This window comes from Saccopteryx leptura, chromosome 5, assembly GCF_036850995.1.
Source record: "Saccopteryx leptura isolate mSacLep1 chromosome 5, mSacLep1_pri_phased_curated, whole genome shotgun sequence".
Taxonomy (NCBI): Eukaryota; Metazoa; Chordata; class Mammalia; order Chiroptera; family Emballonuridae; genus Saccopteryx; species Saccopteryx leptura.
This window is the reverse complement of record NC_089507.1, coordinates 143,686,917-143,712,265: the sequence shown is the minus strand read 5'-3', so window position 1 is coordinate 143,712,265 and position 25,349 is coordinate 143,686,917. Positions and strand designations below refer to the sequence as shown.

Genomic DNA, 25,349 nt, shown 5'->3' with positions numbered 1-25,349 from the left:
AAAAGACAAACTACACAATGGGAGAACATATTTGACAATACGTCTGATAAGGGGTTAATAACCAAAATTTATAAAGAACTTGTAAATCTCAACAACAGGAAGACAAACAATCCAATCAAAAAATGGGAAAAAGAAATGAATAGACACTTCTCCAAAGAGGACATACAGATGGCCAATAGGCATATGAAAAAATGCTCAACATCACTAATCATTAGAGAAATGCAAATTAAAACCACAATGAGATATCACCTCACACCAGCCAGAATGGCGCTCATCAACAAAACAACACAGAATAAGTGCTGGCAAGGATGTGGAGAAAAGGGAACCCTCCTGCACTGCTGGTGGGAACGCAGACTGGTGCAGCCACTGTGGAAAACAGTATGGAGATTCCTCAAAAAACTGAAAATCGAACTGCCTTTTGACCCAACTATCCCACTTTTAGGCATATACCCCAAGAACACCATAGAATGGCTCCAAAAGGAGAAATGCACTCCCATGTTTATAGCAGCATTGTTCACAATAGCGAAGATCTGGAAACAGCCCAAGTGTCCCTCAGAGGATGAGTGGATTAAAAAGCTTTGGTACATATATACTATGGAATACTATCAGCCATAAGAAATGATGACATCGGATCATTTACAATAACATGGATGGATCTTGATAACATTATATGGAGTGAAATAAGTAAATCAGAAAAAACTAAGAACTATATGAATCCATACATAGATGGGACATAAAAATGAGACTCAGAGACATGGACAAGAATGTGATGGAGCCTGACCTGTGGTGGCGCAGTGGATAAAGCGTTGACCTGGAAATGCTGAGGTCACCAGTTCGAAACCCTGGGCTTGCCTGGTCAAGGCACATATGGGAGTTGATGCTTCCAGCTCCTCCCCCCCTCTGTCTCTCCTCTCCTCTCTGTCTCTTCCTCTCCTATCTAAAATGAATAAATAGAAATTAAAAAAAAAAGAATGTGATGGCAATGGGGGTGGGGGGACGGAGGAGGGGGGAGGGGCGAGGAAGGAGAGAGGGGGTGGGGGAGGGGAGGGGCACAAAGAAAACCAGATAGAAGGTGACAGAAGACAATTTGACTTTGGGGGAGGGGTATACAGCACAATCAAATGTCAAAATAATCTGGAGATGTTTTCTCTCAACATATGTACCCTGATTTATCAATGTCACTGCATTAAATTTAATTTAAAAGAAAAGAAAAGAATGTTGGTTTTCTAAAAAAAAAAAAAATCCTGGGCATAACCTACTAGCCTGGAAAAAGTTATTTATTACGTGCTTTCCTGTTGCCCTGAAAAAGGATCAGGTGTGCAGTTATAAGCAGATAGGACAGTCAGTACAGGAAGCAGCAGGGTGTTACATATAAGTCAGATCATGATGGCAGCAAGACAGAGACGAATACTCTCTCAGTTGCCAGGTGATGGCGACTCAACAGTACTAAGCTCACCATGTTCAGTATGCCCATACACTTTTAAACACTTTACATGTATTAGCTTATTTCATTCATCCTCGCAATAACCCTAAAGAATGCTTTGCCCTTATTTTACAGAAAGGAAACTGAAGCACAGATGGGCTAAGTGCCTGCTCAGGTCACACGGCCACAAGGGACAGAGCCAGTGCTATCCAGGCCAATCTGCTGCCTCCTACAGCAGGCACCCCATGCTTTGCTCAGCCGGCTGGCTCAGCATTAAATGGGGCCTGGCGGGCACTGCCAACTCTGTCCAGACAGTAGTGTAAGCAGAGTAAAAAAGTCTTTCAAATAAAAATAGAACAAAAAAAATTAACAAATTTAACGGGGCTCTGTATTCTTGTCGGTCAAGCCAGTAAAGGCTACGTGATGCCAGCACAATGTAGGTTTCAAAGATCTGCTCAGAAAACTAGGAACTTTAGAGTAAAATCTTGCAGACTTCCCAGCAACACCACGCCAGGCAGGCAGTGACCACGGTCACAAGTCCTCCTGGTCACAAGTCCTTCTCCATACCGGCACGCTGCTGCTCCTCAGTGAGAAGTCATGGAGGGGATCCGCTGGACACCACTGCCACCAGAAAAACTACTCCTGGCTTCAAAGACATATTTTGGCTATAAACTCAGAGAATATTCTAAAAACTGCATACCCAGCTCAGTTTTGCTACCCCTGCAACAGGCACAGATATGAGGGTAGTAACTGTTCTGCCTGATCTTCACTGAATTATTACATAGTATTAACTACTAATCATAATTAATTATATTAATTATAATTTATTTTACTAGATAAAGTAAAGTAGCATATTATCCAATAATAATTTTATATTGTCCTAGTTGACATTTTGTGCTATTTTCAGTGTTAATCTTTTAAATAAAAATGTTACAGGTTTTTTCCCTGTAAGTGATTTAAAAATATTTACTCCTATTCTTAAAAGTATCATTATCATAACCAGATGTCAAAAATTTCTGAGCAAAGCACATCTCTAATTTCATAAAGAAAATCCCTTGAAACACACTTGATGGGCCATGGCCTTGAACTTTACCCACAGAGCTGGCCCTGGGTTCTGCTGACGCTTCTGAGCCTCCTTTGTGGAAACTCAAGGACAGAAGCCTCCAGAACACAAGGGCACATGCTCAGTGGGCAGACGGGCAGGACAGGAAGACTCCAGGGCATGAGCCCCTGTGAGACCACCGCTCACACTCCCTCTGGCTGCAGCCCTGAGCGGGAGATCCGAACTCCTCATGCAGATAACGCTCAGCACGCTGGTCAGCTGTGTCCCAAGCGCCCAGCACAGACAAGAAATGCTGCCTGACTGTCGCCTGCGTGGAGTAACAGGGACTAGGGCCCGGCCTCCTGCATCCACGCACACACATGTCCCCCATGTACCTGTCCCCAGTTCTCTGCCATGCTCCTTTCGACCTGGCTTCTGAAACAGTTTCGATGACAACTTGCCAATCCTTTCATTTTCTGCGTTAATGGCATTCTGAATGTCCTGGATCTCCTTCCTTCTGGCCAAAGAAAGCCCTTCGACTCTTTCTCTTGATTCTGACCTAGCAGGGCTGTCATCGTCATCTCCAGAATCCTCAAAGTCATCTTCATAGTCCTACAAACAACAACATTTTCGGAAACTTGAAGACAACTGACTTTAAACACTTATGCAAAGCAAGACGTACAATTTATAATTTACAATACACAGTCGACATCAGCATCATGGTGGAGTAAGAAGACTCCTCTGTATCTACCCTTAAGTGTGTAAGTCGCACATCTGCAAGGCAAGCAAACACACCTGCAAGACCCAAGTATCAGGGCATCTGCAGGTGGGCATACTGGAATGTGCAGGGCAGGCAGGACAGGGAAACACAGAGAGAGTTCTGCAGACACCATTCAGTGACCGTTGTGGCCCCATCTAATGAGGCAACAGTGGAGGAGTAGGGGTTCGGCCTCCACACTGAAGCCAAGCAGAGGGTAAGAGAAGCAGAATCAGTGTCACTGCCCAAGAACCTGGCTCCCCCTGAATCCTGGTAACAGCAGTGGAGACATACCTGAGGCTTCCTGGCGACAGCACAGAGTTGCCAGCAGCCATATGGAACAAGGCACTGCAGATTCGCGAACCCAGCTACCCCCACCAAGCACGTCCCCTCACCACTGGTTGGTGCCCTGAGACCAAGACAACCTGGACATAGTGAGGATACCCACCACCCTGGTCATCCAGTTGTTAATTTTCATGAACACAGTGACCCCAAATCCCCAACCCACAGGTGCAAGTACCACAGGTAAGGGAAAACCAAAACTTGTACTACAGCACCATCTGCTGGAGAAAAACAGAAAGTCCTCTAATTACCAACCTGCTCAATTGTTAGGATCAAATGGAACCTGAACAAGAAAAGAGCTGACTTCAAATACACCAGGAGAGGAAGAACCCACTGAGCACAGGAACAACCAAGGTAACACAGTAACAAACAAAGATAATGACAAATCTCCAGAAACCAGACTCAAAGCCATGGAAGACTGATTTAAGTGACAGAGAATTCAAGATTGCTGTCATGAAGAAACACAATGAGATACAAAACTCAGAAAGGAAATTCTATGGGGTCAGGAATAAAAATTGATGAACAAAAGGAGTACTTTACCAAAGAGACTGAAACTATAAAAAAAAGAACCAAGGCCCTGGCCGGTTGGCTCAGCGGTAGAGCGTCGGCCCAGCGTGTGGAAGTCCCGGGTTCAATTCCTGGCCAGGGCACACAGGAGAAGCGCCCATCTGCTTCTCCACCCTTCCCCCTATCCTTTCTCTTTGTCTCTCTCTTCCCCTCCCACAGCCAAGGCTCCATGGGAGCAAAGTTGGTCCAGGCACTGAGGATGGCTCCGGTTGCAACAACAGAGCAACACTCCCTGGTGAGCATGCTGGGTGGATCCCAGTTGGGCGCATGTGGGAGTCTGTCTGTCTCCCTTCCCCCCACTTCTCACATTGAAAAATTACCAAAAAAAAAAAAAAAGAACCAAAATAATTCTGGAGCTGAAGACTCAATAAATGAGAGAAAGCATGCATCATAGAGCAGTGGAATAGAGCAGATGGGATGGGAGAGAAAAATATATGAGTTCAAAAACAGAAACCTAGAGAAGATTCAAGTGGAAGAAAACAGAACTAAAAGGTAAAAAAGTAAAAGAACTCTATCTGACCCCATTAGAAAGAGCAGCATCAGGATGATGAGTATCCCAGGAGAGAGGGAGGAGGGAATGGAGACTATTCAAAGGAATAGTTGATGAGCATTTCTAAAAACCAGGGAAGAAAATGGATATTAAAGTCTAAAAAGTTAACAGAACACCTAATTATCTCAATGCAAAATAGCTTCTCCAAGACACTCTGTATTAAAACTGTCAAAAGTTAATGATAAAGAATTCTCGGCCCTGGCCGGTTGGCTCAGTGGTAGAGTGTCGGCCTGGCGTGCAGAAGTCCCGGGTTCGATTCCCGGCCAGGGCACACAGGAGAAGCACCCATCTGCTTCTCCACCCCTCCCCCTCTCCTTCCTCTCTGTCTCTCTCTTCCCCTCCCGCAGCCAAGGCTCCATTGGAGCAAAGATGGCCCGGGCGCTGGGGATGGCTCCTTGGCCTCTGCCCCAGGCTCTAGAGTGGCTCTGGTCGCAACAGAGCGACGCCCCGGAGGGGCAGAGCATTGCCCCCTGATGGGGGTGCCGGGTGGATCCCGGTCGGGCACATGCGGGAGTCTGACTGTCTCTCCCCGTTTCCAGCTTCAGAAAAATACAAAAAAAAAAAAAAAAAAGAATTCTCAAGGCAGCCAGGGTGAAAAAAGACAGTAACCTACAAAGGGAACCACATCAGATTGCCATATTTCTCAGTATAAACCATACAGGCTAGAAGACAGTGAAATGATATACTAAAATATTGAAAGAAAGAAACCACCAGCCAAGAATTTGGATATGATGGAGAACTAAAGGCTGCCCTGACAAATGAAAGCTGAGGGAGTTCGTTCATCACCACAAGACTTGCATTGCAAGAAATATTTGAAAGAGCTCTTCCACCTGAAGGAAAAAGACAAAAGTACACAAAACTTTGAGTAAGACGAAAAATAGACAAAAGTAGAAAACTGTAACTCTACTTCAGAATAGGGTATTAAACAATTATAATATAAAAGTTAGAGGAAAAAGAGCATTAAAAATAACTGTTGCTACTACAATTTGGCAACAAAGGTACCAGAAAACATAAAAAGGGATAGTTTGTGACAACAAAACATAAAAAGGATGGAGGAAAAGAACTGAACTTGTCAATGAAGATGCTATCAAAAGAAAAAGGACTACTTTATGAGACATTTTATACAAACCACATGGTAACCACAAAGCAAAATCTAGAGCAGGGACAAAAACCTTAAAAAAAGAGAAAATGGCCTGACCTGTGGTGGCACAGTGGATAAAGCATTGACCTGAAACGCTGAGGTCGCTGGTTCAAAACCCTGGGCTTGCCTGGTCAAGACACATATGGGAGTTGATGCTTCCTGCTCCTCCCCCTATTCTCTCTATGTCTTTCCTCTCTCTCTCTCTCTCTCTCTCTCTCTCCTCTCTCTCTAATAAAAATGAATAAATAAAAAAAAATTTTTTTTTTTAAAAGAGAAAATGAAGAAAAACATGACAAAACTACCAACCAAAAATATCCGACACAAACAAATAAGAAACAATGGAGACGGAGTGACCAGAAAACAAAGCTACAACAGCTATAATAAGTCCTAATATATCAGTAATCACCCAAATGTAAATGACTGAACTCAAAGATTAAAATACAAGACCCCTTGCCTGACCAGGCAGTGGCACAGTGGAGAGAGTGTCAGACTGGGATGTGGAGAACAAAGGTTCAAAACCATGAGGTTGCCAGCTTGAATGCAAGCCCATCCAGCTTTAGTGCGGGCTCATCAGTTTGAGCATGGGGTCACTGGCTTGAGCGTGGGATCATAGACATGACCCATAGCTGCTGGCTTGAGCAAGGAGTCACTGGCTCTGCTGTGACCCCCGGGTCAAGGCACATATAAGAAAGTAATCAGTGAACAACTAAGGTGCCACAACAAAGAACTGATGCTTCTCATCTCTCTCCCTTCCTGTCTGTCTGTCCTTATCTGTCACGCTCTCTGACTCTCTCTCTGTCTCAGTCACAAGAAAAAAACACACACACATACAAAAAAACAAGACCCTTGCCATGGCTGGATAATTTGGTTGATTAGAGCATCATCCTGAAGCACAGGAGTTGCCGGTTTGATCCCTGGTCAGGATGCATACAGGAACAGATCAGTGTTCCTGTTTTTATCTCACTCTCTTCCTTCCTCTCTCTAAAAAACCAATAAAAAATTTAAACAAAATAATAAGACCGAACCAAATGCTGCCTTTAAGAGACACATCTCAGCTCCAAAGACAAACAAGCTCAAAGTGAAGGGGTGGACGATGACACTTCAAGCAAATCGTCTTCGGAGAGAAGCGGAAAGAGCCACACTTATGTCAGACAAAATAAATTTCAAATACAAAAGGTGCCCTGGCTGGTTGGCTCAGTGGTAGAGCGTCGGCCTGGCGTGCAGGAGTCCCGGGTTCGATTCCCGGCCAGGGCACACAGGAGAAGCGCACATTGCTTCTCCACCCCTCCCCCTCTCCTTCCTCTCTGTCTCTCTCTTCCCCTCCCGCAGCCAAGGCTCCATTGGAGCAAAGTTGGCCCCGGGCGCTGGGGATGGTTCTGTGGCCTCTTCCTCAGGCGCTAGAACGGCTCTGATTGCAGCAGAGCGATGCCCCAGATGGGCGGAGCATCGCCCCCTGGTGGGCATGCCTGGTGGATCCCGGTCGGGCGCATGCGGGAGTCTGTCTGACTGCCTCCCTGTTTCCAACTTCAGAAAAAAAAATACAAAAAAAACAAAAAAAAAACCCCACAAAAGGTAACAAAAGACAAAGATGGACATTTTATACTGATAAAGGGGATAATCCATCCAGAAGACATGACATTTATTAATATATATGCACCAAAGATATTTGCAAATGATACTTCCCATAAGGGATAAATATCTAAAACATAAAAAACTCATGTAGCCTGACCTGCGGTGGCGCAGTGGGTAAAAGCATTGACCTGGAACACTGGGGTCACTGGTTTGAAACCCTGGGCTTCCCTGGTCAAGGCACATATGGGAGTTGATGCTTTCTGCTCCTCCCTCCCTTCTTTCTCTCTCTTTGTCTCCTCTCTCTAAAATGAATAAATAAAATCTAAAAATAAATAAGTAAATAAATAATAATTTAAAAACTCATGTAACACAACAACAAAATATCTGATTTAAAAATGGGTAGAGGATCCGAACAGACATTTTTCCAAGGAAGACAGATGGCCAACAGTTATCTCAAAAGACGCTCAATGTTATCAGTCATCAGGGAAATGCAAATCAAAACCAAAATGAGCCTGACCAGACGGTGGTGCAGTGGATAGAGCATCGGACTGGGATGCGGAGGTCCCAGGTTCAAGACCCTGAGGTCGCCAGCTTGAGCGCAGGCTCATCTGGTTTGAGCAAGGCTCACCAGCTTGAACCTAAGGTCGCTGGCTCAAGCAAGGGGTTACTCGGTGTGCTGAAGGCCCGCGGTCAAGGCACATATGACAAAGCAATCAATGAATAACTAAGGTGTCACAACGAAAAATTGATGATTGATGCTTCTCATCTCTCTCCTTTCCTGTCTGTCCCTATCTATCCCTCTCTCTGACTCACTCTCTGTCCCTATAAAAAAAAAAAAATGAGATACCACTTCACACCTGTCAGAATGGCTGTCATCAAAAAGATACGAAATAACAAGTGCTGGTGAGAATGTGGAGAAAAGGGAACCCTTGCAAACTATTAGTGGAAATGCAGATTGGTGAAGCCACTATAGAAAACAGTATGGAGGCCCTGGCTGGATAGCTCAGTTGGTTAGAGAATCATCTCGAAGCAAAGAGGTTGCCAGTTTGATCCCTGGTCAGGGCACATGCAGGAACAGCTTAAAGTTCCTGTCTCTCTCTCCCTTCTTCTCTTGCTAAAATCAATAAATAAAAATTTTAGGCCCTGGCCGGTTGGCTCAGTGGTAAAGCGTCGGCCTGGCGTGCGGGGGACTCAGGTTCGATTCCCGGCCAGGGCATATAGGAGAAGCGCCCATTTGCTTCTCCACCCCCCACCCTCCTTCCTCTGTCTCTCTCTTCCCCTCCCGCAGCCAAGGCTCCATTGGAGCAAAGATGGCCTGGGCGCTGGGGATGGCTCCTTGGCCTCTGCCCAGGTGCTAGAGTGGCTCTGGTCGTGGCAGAGCGACGCCCCGGAGGGGCAGAGCATCGCCCCCTGGTGGGCAGAGCGTCACCCCTGGTGGGCGTGCCGGGTGGATCCCGGTCGGGCGCATGTGGGAGTCTGTCTGACTGTCTCTCCCCGTTTCCAGCTTCAGAAAAATACAAAAAAGAAAAAAAAAATTTTTTTTTAAATTTAATGTGAAAAAAACAATAAACTAGATAGTCCTTATTATGGCTAAGAAAGATTTTTATAGGTCATTGACTTCAGTATCATTAAATCATAAATCTGTATAAACTGTGCATTTGTTTTTTTATAAATGGACCACACTATATAGAACTATATAATAAATGCTCTTGTTAACAATAACATGCAACCATTTTGTGCTGAGAATATGAGGGTGTGTGTATTAGTCCATGCTCTATACACAAACAGATGTATACATGTGCATACATATGCACACATATATACACATACACATATATATGTATTGTACATATGTATACACATGTTTGAATGCAGTACACTTAACAATAGATTAAATTATAATATCATTTAATTACATCAGATTGGTAAGCATTGGTAGACATATGACAGATCTAAAGCAAACAGATATGAAATCTTAAGAGTAATAAAAAGAGAAAAATATCTGTAAGTTGCTATACCTAAGCTGATTTTTAAAAATTTTTTTTATTTATTCATTTTAGAGAGGAGAGGGAGAGACAGAGAGAGAGAGAGAGAGAGAGAGAGAAAGGAGACAGAGAGAGAGAAGGGGGGGAGGAGCTGGAAGCACCAATTCCCATATGTGCCTTGACCAGGCAAGCCCAGGGTTTTGAACCGGCGACCTCAGCATTTCCAGGTCGACGCTTTATCCACGGTGCCACAACAGGTCAGGCACCTAAGTTGATTTTAAGAACAAATTTCTTTAAGCCAAAAACATTTTTAATCTTTATACATACTTCAAAATTGTCTTCAAAATTGGCCATGTAGTCATCAGCTCCAATATTTTCTAAGTCGATGTCTTCCTTTTCAATTTCCTAGACATAAAATTCAAACATACAACAAAGAAATCCAATCATAAATTTGAATCTTGCAAAGAGGTTGAAAAAATACATGTTTTCTGAGGTTCATTTGAAGTTGCTAATATAAAAATATAAGTATTTAGAAAACTAACAACCTATCTTCAAATGCTTTAGGAATTTGCTGACTTGTAAGTATGACCAAAAAGAGAAAACATTTAATAAATATAGCCTTTTTGTGTCTTACCCATGAACACATCCTTTCATTCACATGGTCAGGGACATGGATGCACATGCACACAGCCTGTCCGAATTGTCACATACTCCAGGGACTGAGATACCAACGAGGTCTCAGGGTGTGGAGCTCTTAATCGACACATTCCCATCCTTTCCATGAGGGCAAGACAGGCTGTGCCTCAGTACAACTTCGTCACCTGCAACCTTGGGACAAATCTGGGTACTGTGGTGGGAGGTGCTCTGGAGGACTGGAAACGCTGCACACGTCACCTTAAGGTCACCTGGTCTAGGTAAGGGGTTGCCAGGGGCTGAGATATTATTTTCAGCAAACACTTTCTATGAAAAACTGCCCCATGAAAAGGTCCTCTTGGCATGCTGTCATATAGGGTCACTGCATTATAGTAATGATATACACTACATTTATTGCACAAAGGAGTAGGACACCTGCTGACTGGTAAGATGAAACGGAGCAAATGTTTTGCTGCAGTTTTTTTTGTTTTATTTATTTATTTATTTATTTATTTATTTATTTATTTATTTATTACAGAGACAGAGAGTGAGTCAGAGAGAGGGATAGATAGGGACAGACAGACAGGAATGGAGAGAGATGAGAAGCATCAATCATTAGTTTTTCATTGCGCATTGCAACACTTTAGTTGTTCATTGATTGCTTTCTCATATGTGCCTTGGCCACGGGCCTTCAGCAGACTGAGTAACCCCTTGCTGGAGCCAGTAACCTTGGGTTCAAGCTGGTGGGCTTTTGCTCAAACCAGATGAGTCCGCGCTCAAGCTGGCGACCTCGGGGTCTTGAACCTGGGTCCTCTGCATCCCAGTCTGACGCTCTATCCACTGTGCCACCGCCTGGTCAGGCATGCTGCAGTTTTAAACAAGTTACAACACCGCCCTGCTGACCCGTGTTTGAGGGGTGACCCCTGTGACCGCATGACATCCAACAGTCAGTCCTCTGGGCAAACACATACGACGCCCCACAACGTGCCAGGCTCTCCCTCAGGGAAGACAGGTGACACCTCACTTCTCTGCACTGCTAGAACCAGCTGGGGATGTTGATGCACGTGCGTCACGGAGAACTCAGCCACCCCTCCATGGTGGCCACGAGCAGAGCCTTTGCTTCCCCACTGGTTTTGGAAAGAACTCCTCATACAGCAACGGTCCTCTCTGATAACAGAATATGCCACTGCCTTGATCTCTGGAGTATCAAACATTTCAAGGAATGACCTGTGACTTGGACTCTCCAAAAATGGACTGCATCTCATCTTCTGTGATGTCTCTGTTCAGTTTCTTCAATTCTCCCCAAACTTCAGAATTTACAAGCAGAGCAAGGATGAGAAGGCTGGCTACTCATTCATCCTGAACCTTTTCCCTGCAAAACCCAGTGCAAAGCCTTCCCCCTCGTGCATGAGGGAGGTACTGGGCTTGGCAAGCCAGCCAGGCCCCAGCCATGACACCAAGACTGCCTGTTACAAGATGAGAGACTCTCAAACAAGTGTGAACACAAATGTTATGTTAGAACCTCTGCCTCTTCCTTCTCACGTTCTGTTGTCCAGAAGGAACACTAACCCCTAATGAAACGGCTCTGTGGGAGCGAGTGAACACAAGTGAGGCTTCCTCTCGTGTCTGCGTCACATGCTCCCCTTACCACAAAGACTTCACTTCCAGGCCTTGGAGCCAGCTTCCACGCAGAGAAGCCTTCATTGCGGCTATGCTGAGGGACAGAGCACAGCCAGGTCAGCAGCTGAGGGGGTCTCCAGAGCATCCACAGGCCCCCTTACTCTCCCATCCATGGAGAAGCTGCTCTCAGAGGGTAGGGACTCAGGTCCGGCTGAACTGTACCGATGGGGAGACTCTCTGTGTCTCAGTCTCTCCTCTTGGAAACGGGGAGATGATGGTACTTCGTGCCTAGTGCCAGTAAGAGGGGTGGGTACAATGACCCTGCATGGGATAGCTGACGACCAGCCCCTGCTGTGGTCACTGGTACAAGGAAGGCACAGCTTTGAGATACCACTGTGTCAAATTATTCAGTGTATAAAAGTGGGGACAGGCCCTGGCTGGTTGGCTCAGCGGTAGAGTGTCGGCCTGGCGTGCGGGGGACCCGGGTTTGATTCCCGGCCAGGGCACATATGAGAAGCGCCCTTTTGCTTCTCCACCCCTCCCCCTCTCCTTCCTCTCTGTCTCTCTCTTCCCTCCCGCAGCCAAGGCTCCATTGGAGCAAAGATGGCCCGGGCGCTGGGGATGTCTCCTTGGCCTCTGCCCCAGGTGCTAGAGTGGCTCTGGTCGAGGCAGAGCGACGCCCCGGAGGGGCAGAGCATCGCCCCTGGTGGGCGTGCCGGGTGGATCCCGGTCGGGCGCATGCGGGAGTCTTTCTGACTGTCTCTCCCCGTTTCCAGCTTCAGAAAAAAAAAAAAAAAGAAAGAAAAAAAAAAAACTTTTAAGAGCCTGACCTGTAGTGGCACAGTGGATAAAGCGTCGACCTGGAACACTGAGGTCGCCGGTTCAAAGCCCTGGGCTTGCCTGGTCAAAGCACATATGGAAATTGATGCTTCCTGCTCCTCCTCCCTTCTCTCTCTCTCTCTACCTCTCTCTCTCTCTCTCTCTCTCACTCTCTCTCTCCTTTCTCTCTAAAAATGAATTGAATTGAGCCTGACCTGTGGTGGCGCAGTGGATAAAGCGTCGACCTGGAAATACTGAGGTCGCCGGTTCAAAACCCTGGGCTTGCCTGGTCAAGGCACATATGGGAGTTGATGCTTCCAGCTCCTCCCCCCTGTCTCCCTCTCTCCTCTCTAAAATGAATAAATAAAAATAAAAATAAATTTAAAAAAATAAAAAAATGAATAAATAAAATCTAAAATAAAATTTAAAAAAGAAAGAAACAAACACTTATAATAATAACATTAATCAAGTGTTATGTGTTTCATCTTAAAAAAAAAAGAAAAAAAAAAAGTGGGGACAGCCTGACCGGGTGGTGGTGCAGTGGATAGAGCGTTGGACTGGGATGTGGAGGACCCAGGTTCAAGACCCCGAGGTCGCCAGCTTGAGTGCAGGCTCATCTGGTTTGAGCAAAAGCTCACCAGCTTGGACCCAAGGTCACTGGCTCGAGCAAGGGCTTACTCAGTCTGCTGAAGGCTCACGGTCAAGGCACATATGAGAAAGCAATCAATGAACTAAGGTGTCACAACGAAAACCTGATGATTGATGCTTCTCATCTCTCTCTGTTCCTGTCTGTCTGTCTCTATCTCTCCCTCTCTCTGACTCTCTCTCTCTGTAAAAAAAATAAATAAATAAAAAATAAAAGTAGGGACAGCACAGTGTGCCACCAAGAAGGAAATGAAGAGTTTTCCATAACACACATGGGAGGAAAACTAAACCTTCCTCACGCAATCAACAGTTTTGTGTATGTGTTGTTTTTCGTTTTGTTTGAAAACAGACTACCAATTATGGTTGAAACATTTTCTAAATTATTCACTTAAATTCCACTTTAAAAATATCAGCCTCTTCGCCTGATCAGGAGTGGTGCAGTGAACAGAGCATCAGACTGTGATGTGGAGGACCCAGGTTCCGGACCCCAAGGTCGCCAGCTTGAGTGCAGGCTCATCTGGTTTGAACAAAGCTAACCAGCTTGGACCCAAGGTCGCTGGCTCAAGCGGGGGGTCACTCGGTCTGCTGTAGCCCCCTGGTCAAGGCCCATATGAGAAAGCAATCAATGAACAACTAAGGAACTGCAACAAGGAATTGATGTTTCTCATCTCTCTCCCTTCCTGTCTGTCTGTCCCTCTCTCTGATTCTCTGTCTCTTCCACAAAAAGAAATCAGCCTCTTCTTCAATGTTAAATTTCAAAAATTTTATGACAGATTTCTGAACGTGTGTTTAAAGTGCATCCAGCCTTGGCCGGTTGGCTCAGTGGTAGAGTGTCGGCCTGGCGTGCAGTTGTCCCGGGTTCGATTCCAGGCCAGGGCACACAGGAGAAGCGCACATCTGCTTCTCCACCCCTCCCCCTCTCCTTCCTCTCTGTCTCTCTCTTCCCCTCCCACAGCATTGGAGCAAAGTTGGCCCAGGTGCTGAGGATGGCTCTACGGCCTCTGCCTCAGGCACTAGAATAGCTCTGGATGCAACAGAGCAACGGCCCAGATGGGCAGAGCATCGCCTCCTGGTGGGCATGCCGGGTGGATCCTAGTTGGGCGCATGCGGGAGTCTGTCTGACTGCCTTCCTGTTTCCAACTTCAGAAAAATACAAAAAAAAAAAAAAAAAAAGAAAAAAAAGAAAGTGCTTCCTATGTCCTAGGTCAGGGTCTCTATATACTGACCACACAACATGGATGTGAATCCCGTCCCACAAGGCAAGACTCTCAGCTACAGGCTCTCTGCCCGGCTGCACTTGGACGTGCCTCCAGCTCTAGGGATGCTGCTCAGGACAGCCACAAGGATAGGAAACACCAGGACACGTACCTTGGGCTCCCTTTCCCTATGCTCTTCTTTCAGTGACCTCTCTTTTCTGTCCATGCTGCCTCGGTGCCTCTCGTCATTAACACGAAAGCCTTCTCTGTGTCGTTTCTCCTTGTGTCTTTCTTCCCCTTCCTTTCCGAAGAGTGCACTGCTTTTTTCTTTTGAATATTTCTCTCTTTTTTCTCTTATGCTGCTTTTCTCTTGATGCTTCTTCCCTTGATCGGGCTCTTTGTGCTTCCTGTGTCTTCTTTCACTGTCCTCTTTATAAAGCCAGTACTCAAGGGGGTTGTCCTGGCTGTCACCATACTGCAACTATGATGGGACATAATGAAAAGTACATGAGCATATAAATGCACACGCTGTCTTTCGTGTATGTGACACAAAGGCAAGGAAGGCCAAAACCCTCACTGTCCACCAGTCTTCCATCCTGCTGCAGAGACTTTCTTACACACTCACTGTCACACATCAACACAGGACATACCCACCAGAAGCCTACCAATGCCACAAGCACCGGTCTCATGAGTCATGATGCCACCCAGGACACAGTTGCTAAGGACACAGGGATAGTACCTTGATAACATAAATAACTAAAGCCCTTATGTAAGGAGAATTGGGGACGTCTATATTTACTCTGATCCAGCAGGTTCATTTCCAGAAATGAGCATAAAAAAATAATTATGAATAAATACAGAGTTTACCTCCCGGATGTGTTTTCAGGCCTTCAAGTCAATGTTACAAAAATTCCCACAATGCCTCTAATAATAACATGTCATCTACCTTGCAGCATTTGGGGCCTAGTCCACGTACCTACCTTCCTTTCTCTGTATCTTCTCTCTCTCTCTTCATCTCTTCTTCCAGAGTCCTCATCTCTCCTCTTCTTCTCTTCAGTTCTTACTTTACTTACTACAAAAACAAACAAAAAAATGTACTTTAACATTCTCAAACTTCAGACATCAAAAAGGTCTTCTAACATCTTGCTGTAGCCTTTACTGTATATCTTGCATTACAGAATTATGTGATAACACACAAAAACATATTCTTCAATTATAACACATTCTACAATCTCAAGAATGGAAAGTTCTAGCCTGAACGGTGGTGATAATTTTGATAGAGCATTAACCTGGAACACTGAGGTCACTGGCTTGAGACCAAAGGTCACAGGCTTAAAGCCCAAGGTCCCTGGCATGAGCAAGGGGTCACTGGCTCAGCTGGAGCCCCTCAGTCAAGGCACGTATGAGAAACAGTCAATGAACAACTGAAGTACCGCAACAAGTTGATGCTTCTCATCTCTTTCCCTTCCTGCTAAAAAAAAAAAAAAAAAGGAACGGAAAGTTCTAGAATCTAAACAAAAAATGGAATAAAGGAGATGACAGTGGCAATTGTTAATGAGGCAACCTGGCAAATGTAAGACTATCTGCTGGAAACTCAGAGGTACTCTGTGCAACTGACAGAGGTGCTCAGCACCGTGCAGCTGGCCCAGAAAAACTGACCCTGTGGGGCAGATGTTTCCACCAAGTGCTCAGCTGAAAGAGAGTTAATGCCACCTTGGGAAGAGTGGGGTGACATCACTGCTGAGGGTGCTGCAGAGGCAGGACACCCTGTAATGAGGACGAAACCTGCAGCACCGTTGCTGCCACCGACCCCCACCCAAACTTGCAGGAGAGGCCACGGGGACCAGTACAGTCACATACAATCACTGCAACACACACAGCATTGTTCAATAGCAAAACCTAGACTTTAACTTTGAATCTGCACAAAAGTCATTAGGCTTAAAATAAAGAGATTCAATATTTTAAAAGATGAAGACAGGCCCTGGCTGTGTCGCTCAGTTGGTTCAACTGTCATCCCAACATGCCAAGGCTGCAGGTTCAATCCCTAGTAAGAACACATAAGGAGCAACCAATGAATGCACAGATAGGTGGAACAACAAATCAATGTTTCTCTCTCTCTCTCTCAAATTAAGAAATAAAAGATGAGGACTGCCTGACCAGGTGGTGGCACAGTGGATAGAGCATCGGACTGGGACGCAGAGGACCCAGGTTCAAAATCCAGAGGTTGCCAGCTTGAGCACAGGCTCACCAGTTTGAGCACGGGGTTGCTGGCTTGAAGCTCAAGGTCACTGGCTTGAGCCCAAGGTTGCTGACTTGAGCAAGGGATCACTCGCTCTACAGGCGCTCCCCTGTCAAGGCACATATGAGAAAGCAATCAATAAACAACTAAGGAGAAAAAGGAGCTACAACTAAGAATTGATGCGCCTGACTTGTGGTGGCGCAGTGGATAAAGTGTCAACCTGGAACGCTAAGGTCACCGGTTCGAACCCTGGGCTTGCCCAGTCAAGGCACATATGGAATTGATGCTTCCTGCTCCTTCCCTCCCTCTCTCCCCCCTTCTCTAAAATGAATAAATAAAATTTAAAAAAAATTTAAAAAAAAACAAAAACAAAGTGAACATAAAAAAAAAAATAAAAAAAAAGAATTGATGCTTCTCGCCCTGGCCAGTTAGCTCAGTTGGTTAGAACATCGTCCCGAAGCACAGAGGTTGCCAGTTCGGTCCCTGGTCTGGGCACATGCAGGAACAGATTGATGTTCCTCTCTCTCTCTCTCTCTCTCTCTCTCTCTCTTCCTTCCTCTCTCTCTAAAATCAATAAATAAACATTTTAAAAAAAAAAAAGAATTGATGCTTCTCAAAAAAAAAAAATTGATGCTTCTCATCTCTCTCCCTGTCTGTCCCTATCTGTGCCTCTCTCTGTTTCTCTCTGTCACAAAAACAAACAAACAAATAAATAAATAAAAAATAAAAGATGAAGACTGAATTAAACATTCAGAGATCATTGAAACAAGTTCATTAGTTCAAAACACATTTGCTGAGCACTGACCACTTGCCTAGTAGCCTGAGGTCCAAAATCTCAAAACAAGGGGTGGGGGGCCCTGGCCGGTTGGCTCAGTGGTAGACCGTCGGCCTGGCGTGCAGGAGTCCTGAGTTCGATTTCCAGCCAGGGCACAGAGGAGAGGCATCCATCTGCTTCTCCACCCCTCCTCCTCTCCTTCCTCTCTGTCTTTCTCTTCCCCTCCTGCAGCCGAGGCTCCTTTGGAGCAAAGTTGGCCCGGGCGCTGAAGATGGCTCTGTGGCCTCTGCCTCAGGCACTAGAATGGCTCTGGTTGCAACAGAACGATGCCCCAGATGGGCAGAGCATCGCCCCCTGGTGGGCATGCCGGGTGGATCCTGGTTGGGCGCATGTGGAAGTCTGTCTGACTGCCTCCCCGTTTCCAGCTTCAGAAAAATACAAAAAAACAAACAAACCCAAAAAACAAAAAAAAACAAGGGGTGGGGTTTCCCTGGAGTGCACACTATGGGGGAGGCCTGAGGGGAGGGTGAGAGGACTAGGTTCCTAAAGACTGGAGAAAAAACATGGGGGTGGGGTAAGCCCCAGGTGTTCTGGCCTGAGGACAAAAGAATGCAGGTGCCCCTGGGTCAGGCTGTGGGGAACATACATTGCAGGGTTGTCAGAAGTTCAGTTTGGGGAGCATGATGTTTGCCACATGTGTCAAACAACAGAGTACAAGAGGATACACAGGCCTGTTACTGAGGGATGAGGCCCAGGTGGGGACCACACTTGGAAATCAGGATCTGACAAATGGGATTTAAAATGATGAGACTGGGCCTGACCAGGCGGTGGCGCAGTGGATAGAGCGTTGGACTGGGATGTGGAGGACCCAGGTTCAAGACCCCGAGGTCAAGAGCTTGAGCAAAAAAGCTCACCAGCTTGGACCCAAGGTCACTGGCTCAAGCAAGGGGTTACTTGATCTGCTGAAGGCCCGCGGTCAAGGCACATATGAGAAAGCAATCAATGAATAACAAAGGTGTCAAAACAAAAAACTGATGATTGATGCTTCTCATCTCTCTCCATTCCTGTCTGTCTGTCCCTATCTATCCCTCTGACTCTATCTCTGTCCCTGTATAAAAAAAAAGAAATAAAATGATGAGACTGGATGATGTCACCTGGTTAACACAGCACCTACCCATAAGTTTTTTTTTGTTTTTTTTTGTATTTTTCTGAAGCTAGAAACGGGGAGAGGCAGTCAGACAGACTCCCGCATGCGCCCGACCGGGATCCACCCGGCACACCCACCAGGGGGCAACGCTCTGCCCACCAGGGGGCGATGCTCTGCCCCTCAGGGGCGTCGCTTTACCAGGACCAGAGCCACTCTAGCGCCTGGGGCAGAGGCCGAGGAGCCATCCCCAGCACCCGGGCCACCTTTGCTCCAATGGAGCCTCAGCTGCGGGTGGGGAAGAGAGAGACAGAGAGGAAGGAGAGGGGGAGGGGTGGAAAAGCAGATGGGCGCTTCTCTTGTGTGCCCTGGCTGGGAATCGAACCCGGGACTTCTGCACGCCAGGCTGACGCTCTACCACTGAGCCAACCAGCAGCCAGGGCCTTTTTTTCTTTTTTTTTTTTTTTCTTTTTTTTTTTTTTTGCCTACCCATAAGTTTAAGTGCACCACACATTCCTGGAACCTCACCTGAATGGGGCAGGTCTACAGGCAGCTGTAGGGCCTAGGCACAGCAGGTGGCTTATCTCCACAGCCAGGCCTTTGGACCTTCCAGGTGGTTTTAAGACAACTACACATATCTTCCTTTTTTGTTTACACTGATTAATTTGTGTTTTGTTTTTTTTTATAAGAAGTATGTAAAAAAAGAAAAGCATGTATTATGTGTATAATAACAAATAATAAAAATAAATCCAGTGCTGGCTAGTTGGCTCAGAGGTAGAGCATCAGCCCAGCATGTGGAAGTCCCAGGTTTGATTCCCGGTCAGGGCACGCAGGAGAAGCACCCATCTGCTTCTCTGTCCTTCCCCTTCTCCTTTCTCTGTCTCTCCCTTCCCCTCCCACAGCTGAGCCTTCCCCTCCCACAGCCGAGGCTCCATTGGAGCAAAGTTGGCTCAGGCACTGAGGACAGCTCCATGCCCTCTGCCTCAGGTGCTAGAATGGCTCCAGTCGCAGTGGAGCAACAGCCCAGGTGGGCAGAGCATCGCCCCCTGGTGGGCATGCCGGGTGGATCCAGGTCGGACACATGCGGGGAGTCTGTCTGCGCCCCACACCTCCCTCGCTTCTCACTTGGGGGAGGGGAACCAACTTCCATGATGGAGGGGGGAATGCACATTTATCTTAGAAATCCTAGGACTCCAAATATATAGTTAAATATTGCTTAAAATGATACCAATCCTTCTGAAGAATCTTTTATTAAAGAGCATACTTTTGTTTGTCTACAATGTGGATTGAGATTTCTTGAGATAATCTGAAATTAACCTGACACATGTTTCAATAGTAAAACTCTAGCAAACCATGAGAAAATTGTTACTTCTTTCATTCACTGAAATGAGTATTAAAATACTTAAAAGGAAACCACTGTGCAAAGCGCACAGTTCAGCAAGGGCACAACCAAATGCAAAACCGAGGCATCTAACAACGAAGGGAGAGAACGACATGAGGAGTGAGGCGAGCACTTCAAAGAAGCATGCCCCACAAGACAGGCCCTGGGATGGGAACCCCACAACCCAGGGCACGTACCTGACCGTATCCTGTGCTCCGACAGGCTTGCGGGCGATCGGTGTGCATCCAAACCCAGCAGGTTGTGGTGAGTGGCCCGTGGCCTGGGCTCCTCCCTCTGTACTCGGTGCTCTCGGTCCCTCTCCTGGTCTTTGCCTCGGCTCTGGTGCTTGTCCACGTCCTGCTCTCGGGCCTTGTTCCTCGGCTTCTCTCTATCCCGGTCCCGAGAGTCCCTTCTTCTCTCGTGCCGCTTCTCCCTGTCTCTGTCCCCACGAGGATGCTCCTTAGAGCTGTGCCCATCCCTGTCCACTGCCCTCTGTCTGTGCTTGGCATCCTCGTCTGGGTCCCTGAGCTTCTGCTCCTTGGATTCTAGGATGTTTGTTTCTGAGTCCTTATGTAGCTTCTTTTCCTTATGTTTCTTATCCTCCCTTGGACTACCTGACTGTGCAGCCTAAAACAAGAGAAAGGAAGGGGTTTCTGAATGTGATAGCTACACTCAGTGAAGGGCCTTAACAAACTCCAACTGGCCCTGTCTGGGTAGCTCAGTTGGTAAGAGCACTGTTCCATACACCAAGATTGTGGTTCTGATCCCAGGTCAGGGCACATACAGGAACCAACCAATGAATAAATACATAAACAAGTGGAGCATCAAATCGATGCTTCTCTTTCTCTCTCTCTCTCTCTCTCCTCTCTCTCCCTCTCCAAATCAATTAAAAAAACAAACAACAACAACAAAAAAAAAAACACCAGTTGCCACTGAGTCCCACACTCCCCAAGCAGGAAGGGCAGGAGAAATCTCCACACCCATGTAGGTGGAGTCATCGTTAGCATTTCTAAGACTGGATACCAGTGGCTACTTATAAGACACATTCACATTTGATGTGAAGTCAAATCTAAAACACTTCATGGATTAAAATAAAAAAGAACAAGATACTAAGGCTATGTCACAGTCTCTGGGACACAGTCCACCTGGGTCGCACCCAAAGAACAAGGACCCTCCAGGCCCTGACTGGTTTGCTGTGGTAGAGTGTAGGCTTGGCGTGTGGAAGTCCCGAGTTTGATTCCCAGCCAGGGCACACAGGAGATGCATCCATCTGCTTCTCCACCCTTCCCCCTTTCCTTTGTCTCTATCTCTCTCTTCCCTCTCTGTCTCTGTAAAAATAAATAAATAAATAAATAAATAATAAAAAAAAATAAAAAGAAAAGCCCCTGAAACGAGCTACATGGAAGCAAAGCTGTGCACAGCTGAGAATGAGGTAAAACTGTCCAATTGGACCCTGGCTCAAATCTTTGAAATACATTACCCAGGCCCTGACTGGTTAGTTCTATGGAGCGGTCAGGGCACACATGGGAAGCAACCAATGAGTGCACAACTGAGTAGAAAACAAATGAATGTCCCTCCCTCCTTCTCTCCCTTCCTCTCTCTGTCTAGAATCAATCAATAAATTAAAAAGAAAGAGAGAAAGAAAGACATTACCCAAAGGTGTTTTCTGAGGTCATCTGCTTTCCATGTATCATCTTTGGTTCTTCTCTATAAAGGAAAGTATAAAGTTAGAATTTTCCAAGTTTAAAATAACCAATTTTGAAAAAAAAAAAGAGAATGTGTTTGTTCCAGTTAAATTTCCCTAATGTCCCATAGGGAATCCTTGGCAAAGTTTTGGATCATTATTCAGTCTGCATTTTTGTTAAATGACCCTTTTCTCCGTTAAACTGAAAACCCTTGGTCTCACCATAGGTATATTTCATAGCCTAGATGTGGGAACTTGGCCAAATTATTTAAGTTCCCTACATCTCTGTTTCTGAAACATGGAGCCAATAATAGCACCTAACTCCTTATGGTTGTTTTTAGGAATAAATGTGATAATGTACGTAAAAAAATAAAATAAAATAAAATAAAAAATAAAATAACCAATTTTGCAAGCTCTAGTAAGCTGCTTTTCATTAGGCCATCTTAGTGACAACCCCTTTAAAAAAAGATTTTATTTATTCATTTTAGAGAAGAGAGAAAGAGAGAGGGGGGGGGAGGGGGGAGAGAGAGAGAGAGAGAGAGAAGGAGAACAGGGAGGAGCAGGAAGCATCAACTCCCATAGGTGCCTTGACTAGGCAAGCCTAGGATTTTGAACCAGTGACTTCAGAGTTCCAGGTCGATGCTTTACCCACTGTGCTTCCACAGGTCAGGCAGTGACAAACCTTAAATTGCAAGAAATTACTATTTAGGCCCTGGCTGATTGGCTCAGTGGTAGAGCGTCAGCCTGGCGTGCAGAAATCCCGGGTTCGATTCCAGGCCAGGGCACACAGGAGAAGCGCACATCTGCTTCTCCACCCCTTCCCCTCTCCTTCCTCTCTCTCTCTCTTCCCCTCCCGCAGCCAAGGCTCCGTTGGAGCAAAGTTGGCCCAGGTGCTGAGGATGGCTCCATGGCCTCTGCCTCAGGCACTAGAATGGCTCTGGTTGCAACAGAGCAACGCCCTAAATGGGCAGAGCATCGCCCCCTGGTGTGCATGCCGGGTGGATCCCGGTCGGCGCATGCGGGGGTCTGTCTGACTGCCTCCCCATTTCCAACTTCAGAAAAATACAAAAAAAAACACCAAACAACAAAAAAAAAGAAATTACTATTTATCTACTGGAATAAAAGGTAAGAGAAATAAAGATTTTAAAAAATTATTCACTAGTCTAAAATAACCTACAAATAATTACAGAATGTATTCCATTAACCACTTCATATAGTAAATGTCCATCTTGCTTCAAGGCTCAGGCTTAGCATAGGCAACACGCAGTCCTCACCACCCTTCCCTGACACTCAAAAAAACTTTAATTAATCCGATGCTTCATTTATAAATACGAAAAGTCAATCAGGCATTTGAGAAAATCATACATAAAAGAGAAAGGAATCAAGATAAATAGGGAAAATGACACTAAAAAATGACTCAAGAAAACAAAACAAAATAACAAAAATTAAAAAAAAAACTCAAGAAAATAAAATACTTTATTTAAAAAGGCATAAAAGTTTTATCTCAGAGAGATTTTAAAAATACAAGCACAGCCTGACCAGGCAGTGGCACAGTGGATACAGCGTCAGACTGGGATGAGGAAGGACCCAGGTTCAAGACCCTGAGGTCTCCAGCTTGAGCACGGACTCATCTGGTTTGAGCAAAGCTCACCAACTTGGACCCAAGGTCGCTGGCTCGAGCAAGGGGTTAATCGGTCTGCTGAAGGCCCGCAGTCAAGTCACATATGAGAAAGCAATCAATGAACAACTAAGGTGTCGCAACGAAAAACTGATGATTGATGCTTCTCATCTCTTTCCGTTCCTGTCTGTCTGTCCCTGTCTATCCCTCTCTCTGACTCGGTAAAACAAAAGAAATAGAAAAAAGAAAAAGAAATACAAGCACATATTAAAACATGTTACAAAAAGGAGGAATATGAGAACAAGAATTCTTAATATTAACAAAGTAAAATATTCAAATAGATAAGGCTAACGATCAAGTTGGAGGAATCTCCCAGAATACATACACATAAAAAAAAGACAAAGAAAAAAAAAAGACAAAGAGATGGAAAATATAAGCCACCATCCAGCATCTAACACGAGGCTAAATCAGAGTTCCAGAAAGAGACTGCAGAAAGTCGAAAGCGGGAGACACACACACACACACACACACACACACACACACACACACACACGAGGATGCCCTCACAGAGAAGGTAAACTCGAGTTTTCATTTTACAAGTGACGATCAAATGTCAACAATAACATTATCAGTCCAATCACAATGCTTAAGCCTGCAGTGAACACTGTTCACATGATCATACTACATTACAGTGTTTGGTTTTCAGTTTTTTTTTTTGTTTTTTTTAATTTTTTTTTTTAATTTTATTTATTCATTTTTAGAGAGGAGAGAGACAGAGGAGAGAGAGACAGAGAAAGAGAAGGGGGGAGGAGCTGGAAGCATCAACTCCCATATGTGCCTTGACCAGGCAAGCCCAGGGTTTCAAACCGGCGACCTCAGCATTTCCAGGTCGACGCTTTATTCACTGCGCCACCACAGGTCAGGCCGGTTTTCAGTTTTAAAAATTAACCTGCCGCCTGACCAGGCGGTGGCACAGTGGATAGAGCATAGCACTGGGATGCGAAGGACACAGGTTCGAAACTCCAAGGTCGCCCGCTTGAGCACGGGCTCATCCAGCTTGAGCCCAGGGGTCGCTGGCTTGAGTGTGGGATCATAGTATACATGACCCCATGGTTGCTGGCTTGAGCCCAAAGGTCGCTGGCTTGAGAAAGGGGTCATTCACTCTGCTGTAGCCGCCCAGTCAAGGCACATATGAACAACTAAGATGCTGATGCTGCAGTGAAGAATTAATGCTTCTCATCATGTCTCTCCCTCTCTCTGACTGTCTCTGTCTCTCATTTAACCTGCCAACAAATCACAGGAAACAGGCTAGTCGATAACTTAAGAAAACAGGAGGGAAATGGATAGAAGAACACAGAGGCCAGGGAGTTTGTGGACATCAAGGGTTAGGGTTGGAAGGAGGAGGCAGTCCACTGTGCATTGGCTCTGAAACCGCACACGCGGACGCCTGCCCAACGGAATTCCCGGAGCTCAGCAGTAACGGGAGGCTTTGACCTCCAACCCCGATGCTCACAAATAGGAGTTAACCAAGTTTCGCAAACTTCCCAGAGATTCCGTCCCGCAGGTGAGAAGACGCGCAGCCCGTGTGCACCCACCTTCCCGCGCTCCATTGCCGCTCACAGACCAGGGAAGTCGCGTCTCGCTCGGCGCCGCAAGCGCTGTCCGAGGGTGGGGTAAGAGGCCCGCGGCTTTGTACCTTCTGCCGGCTGGCGTCGCCTACTCCTAGCAACCGGCAGACTCAAGCAACGGAGAGTCGAGCTATCGCTGGCCCGGCATGCCTCGCGCCTTCCCCAACGCGCCTGCGTGTTCCTGACTCCTAGCAACCGGCAGGCACGAGCAGCGGAGGGCTGAGCGATCGCTTGCTTGACACTACCCAGGCCCCAAAGGGAGGGGGCCCCGGAAGGAGGCTGGCGAAGCCTGGGTCTCTCACCCTGTCCTGTGTCAGGCGGTGCAGCCGTGGGTGCGGGAAGGAAGCTGGGCTGACCCCATTGTGGGGCTGGCAGGAGCGAAGCTAAAAGAGGAAAATGAGGCCTGACCTGTGGTGGCGCAGTGGATAAAGCATTGATCTGGAATGCGTAGGTCACCGGTTCAAAACCCTGGGCTTGCCTGGTCAAGGCATATATGGGAGTTGATGCTTCCTGCTCCTCCCCCCTTCTCTCTCTCTCTCTCTCTCTCTCTCTTTCTCTCTCTCTCTCACACACACACACACACACACA

The 25,349-nt window shown here is 46.2% G+C and overlaps 1 protein-coding gene across 4 annotated transcripts in view; it reads right to left on the bottom strand.

Annotated features, from left to right (window-relative positions):
• The window catches only part of DYNC2I1 (dynein 2 intermediate chain 1), a 60,071-nt gene extending 34,981 nt beyond the window's left edge, over positions 1–25,090 (bottom strand). For 2 of the 4 annotated variants that reach the window (XM_066385765.1, XM_066385766.1), the window contains exons 1-7: positions 24,729–25,090; positions 21,485–21,538; positions 20,029–20,458; positions 15,273–15,364; positions 14,465–14,773; positions 9,707–9,784; positions 2,861–3,077 (exon numbers count right to left, since the gene is read on the bottom strand). In XM_066385765.1, coding sequence (XP_066241862.1) covers positions 2,861–3,077; positions 9,707–9,784; positions 14,465–14,773; positions 15,273–15,364; positions 20,029–20,458; positions 21,485–21,538; positions 24,729–24,743 — 1,195 coding nt within the window. In that variant the 5' untranslated portion in view covers positions 24,744–25,090. Of the gene's footprint in view, positions 1–781; positions 857–2,860; positions 3,078–9,706; positions 9,785–14,464; positions 14,774–15,272; positions 15,365–20,028; positions 20,459–21,484; positions 21,539–24,728 lie in introns of those variants that run through there. The other 2 variants (XM_066385764.1, XM_066385767.1) reach the window with 2 other exon arrangements.
• Positions 25,091–25,349: the final 259 nt, after the last annotated feature.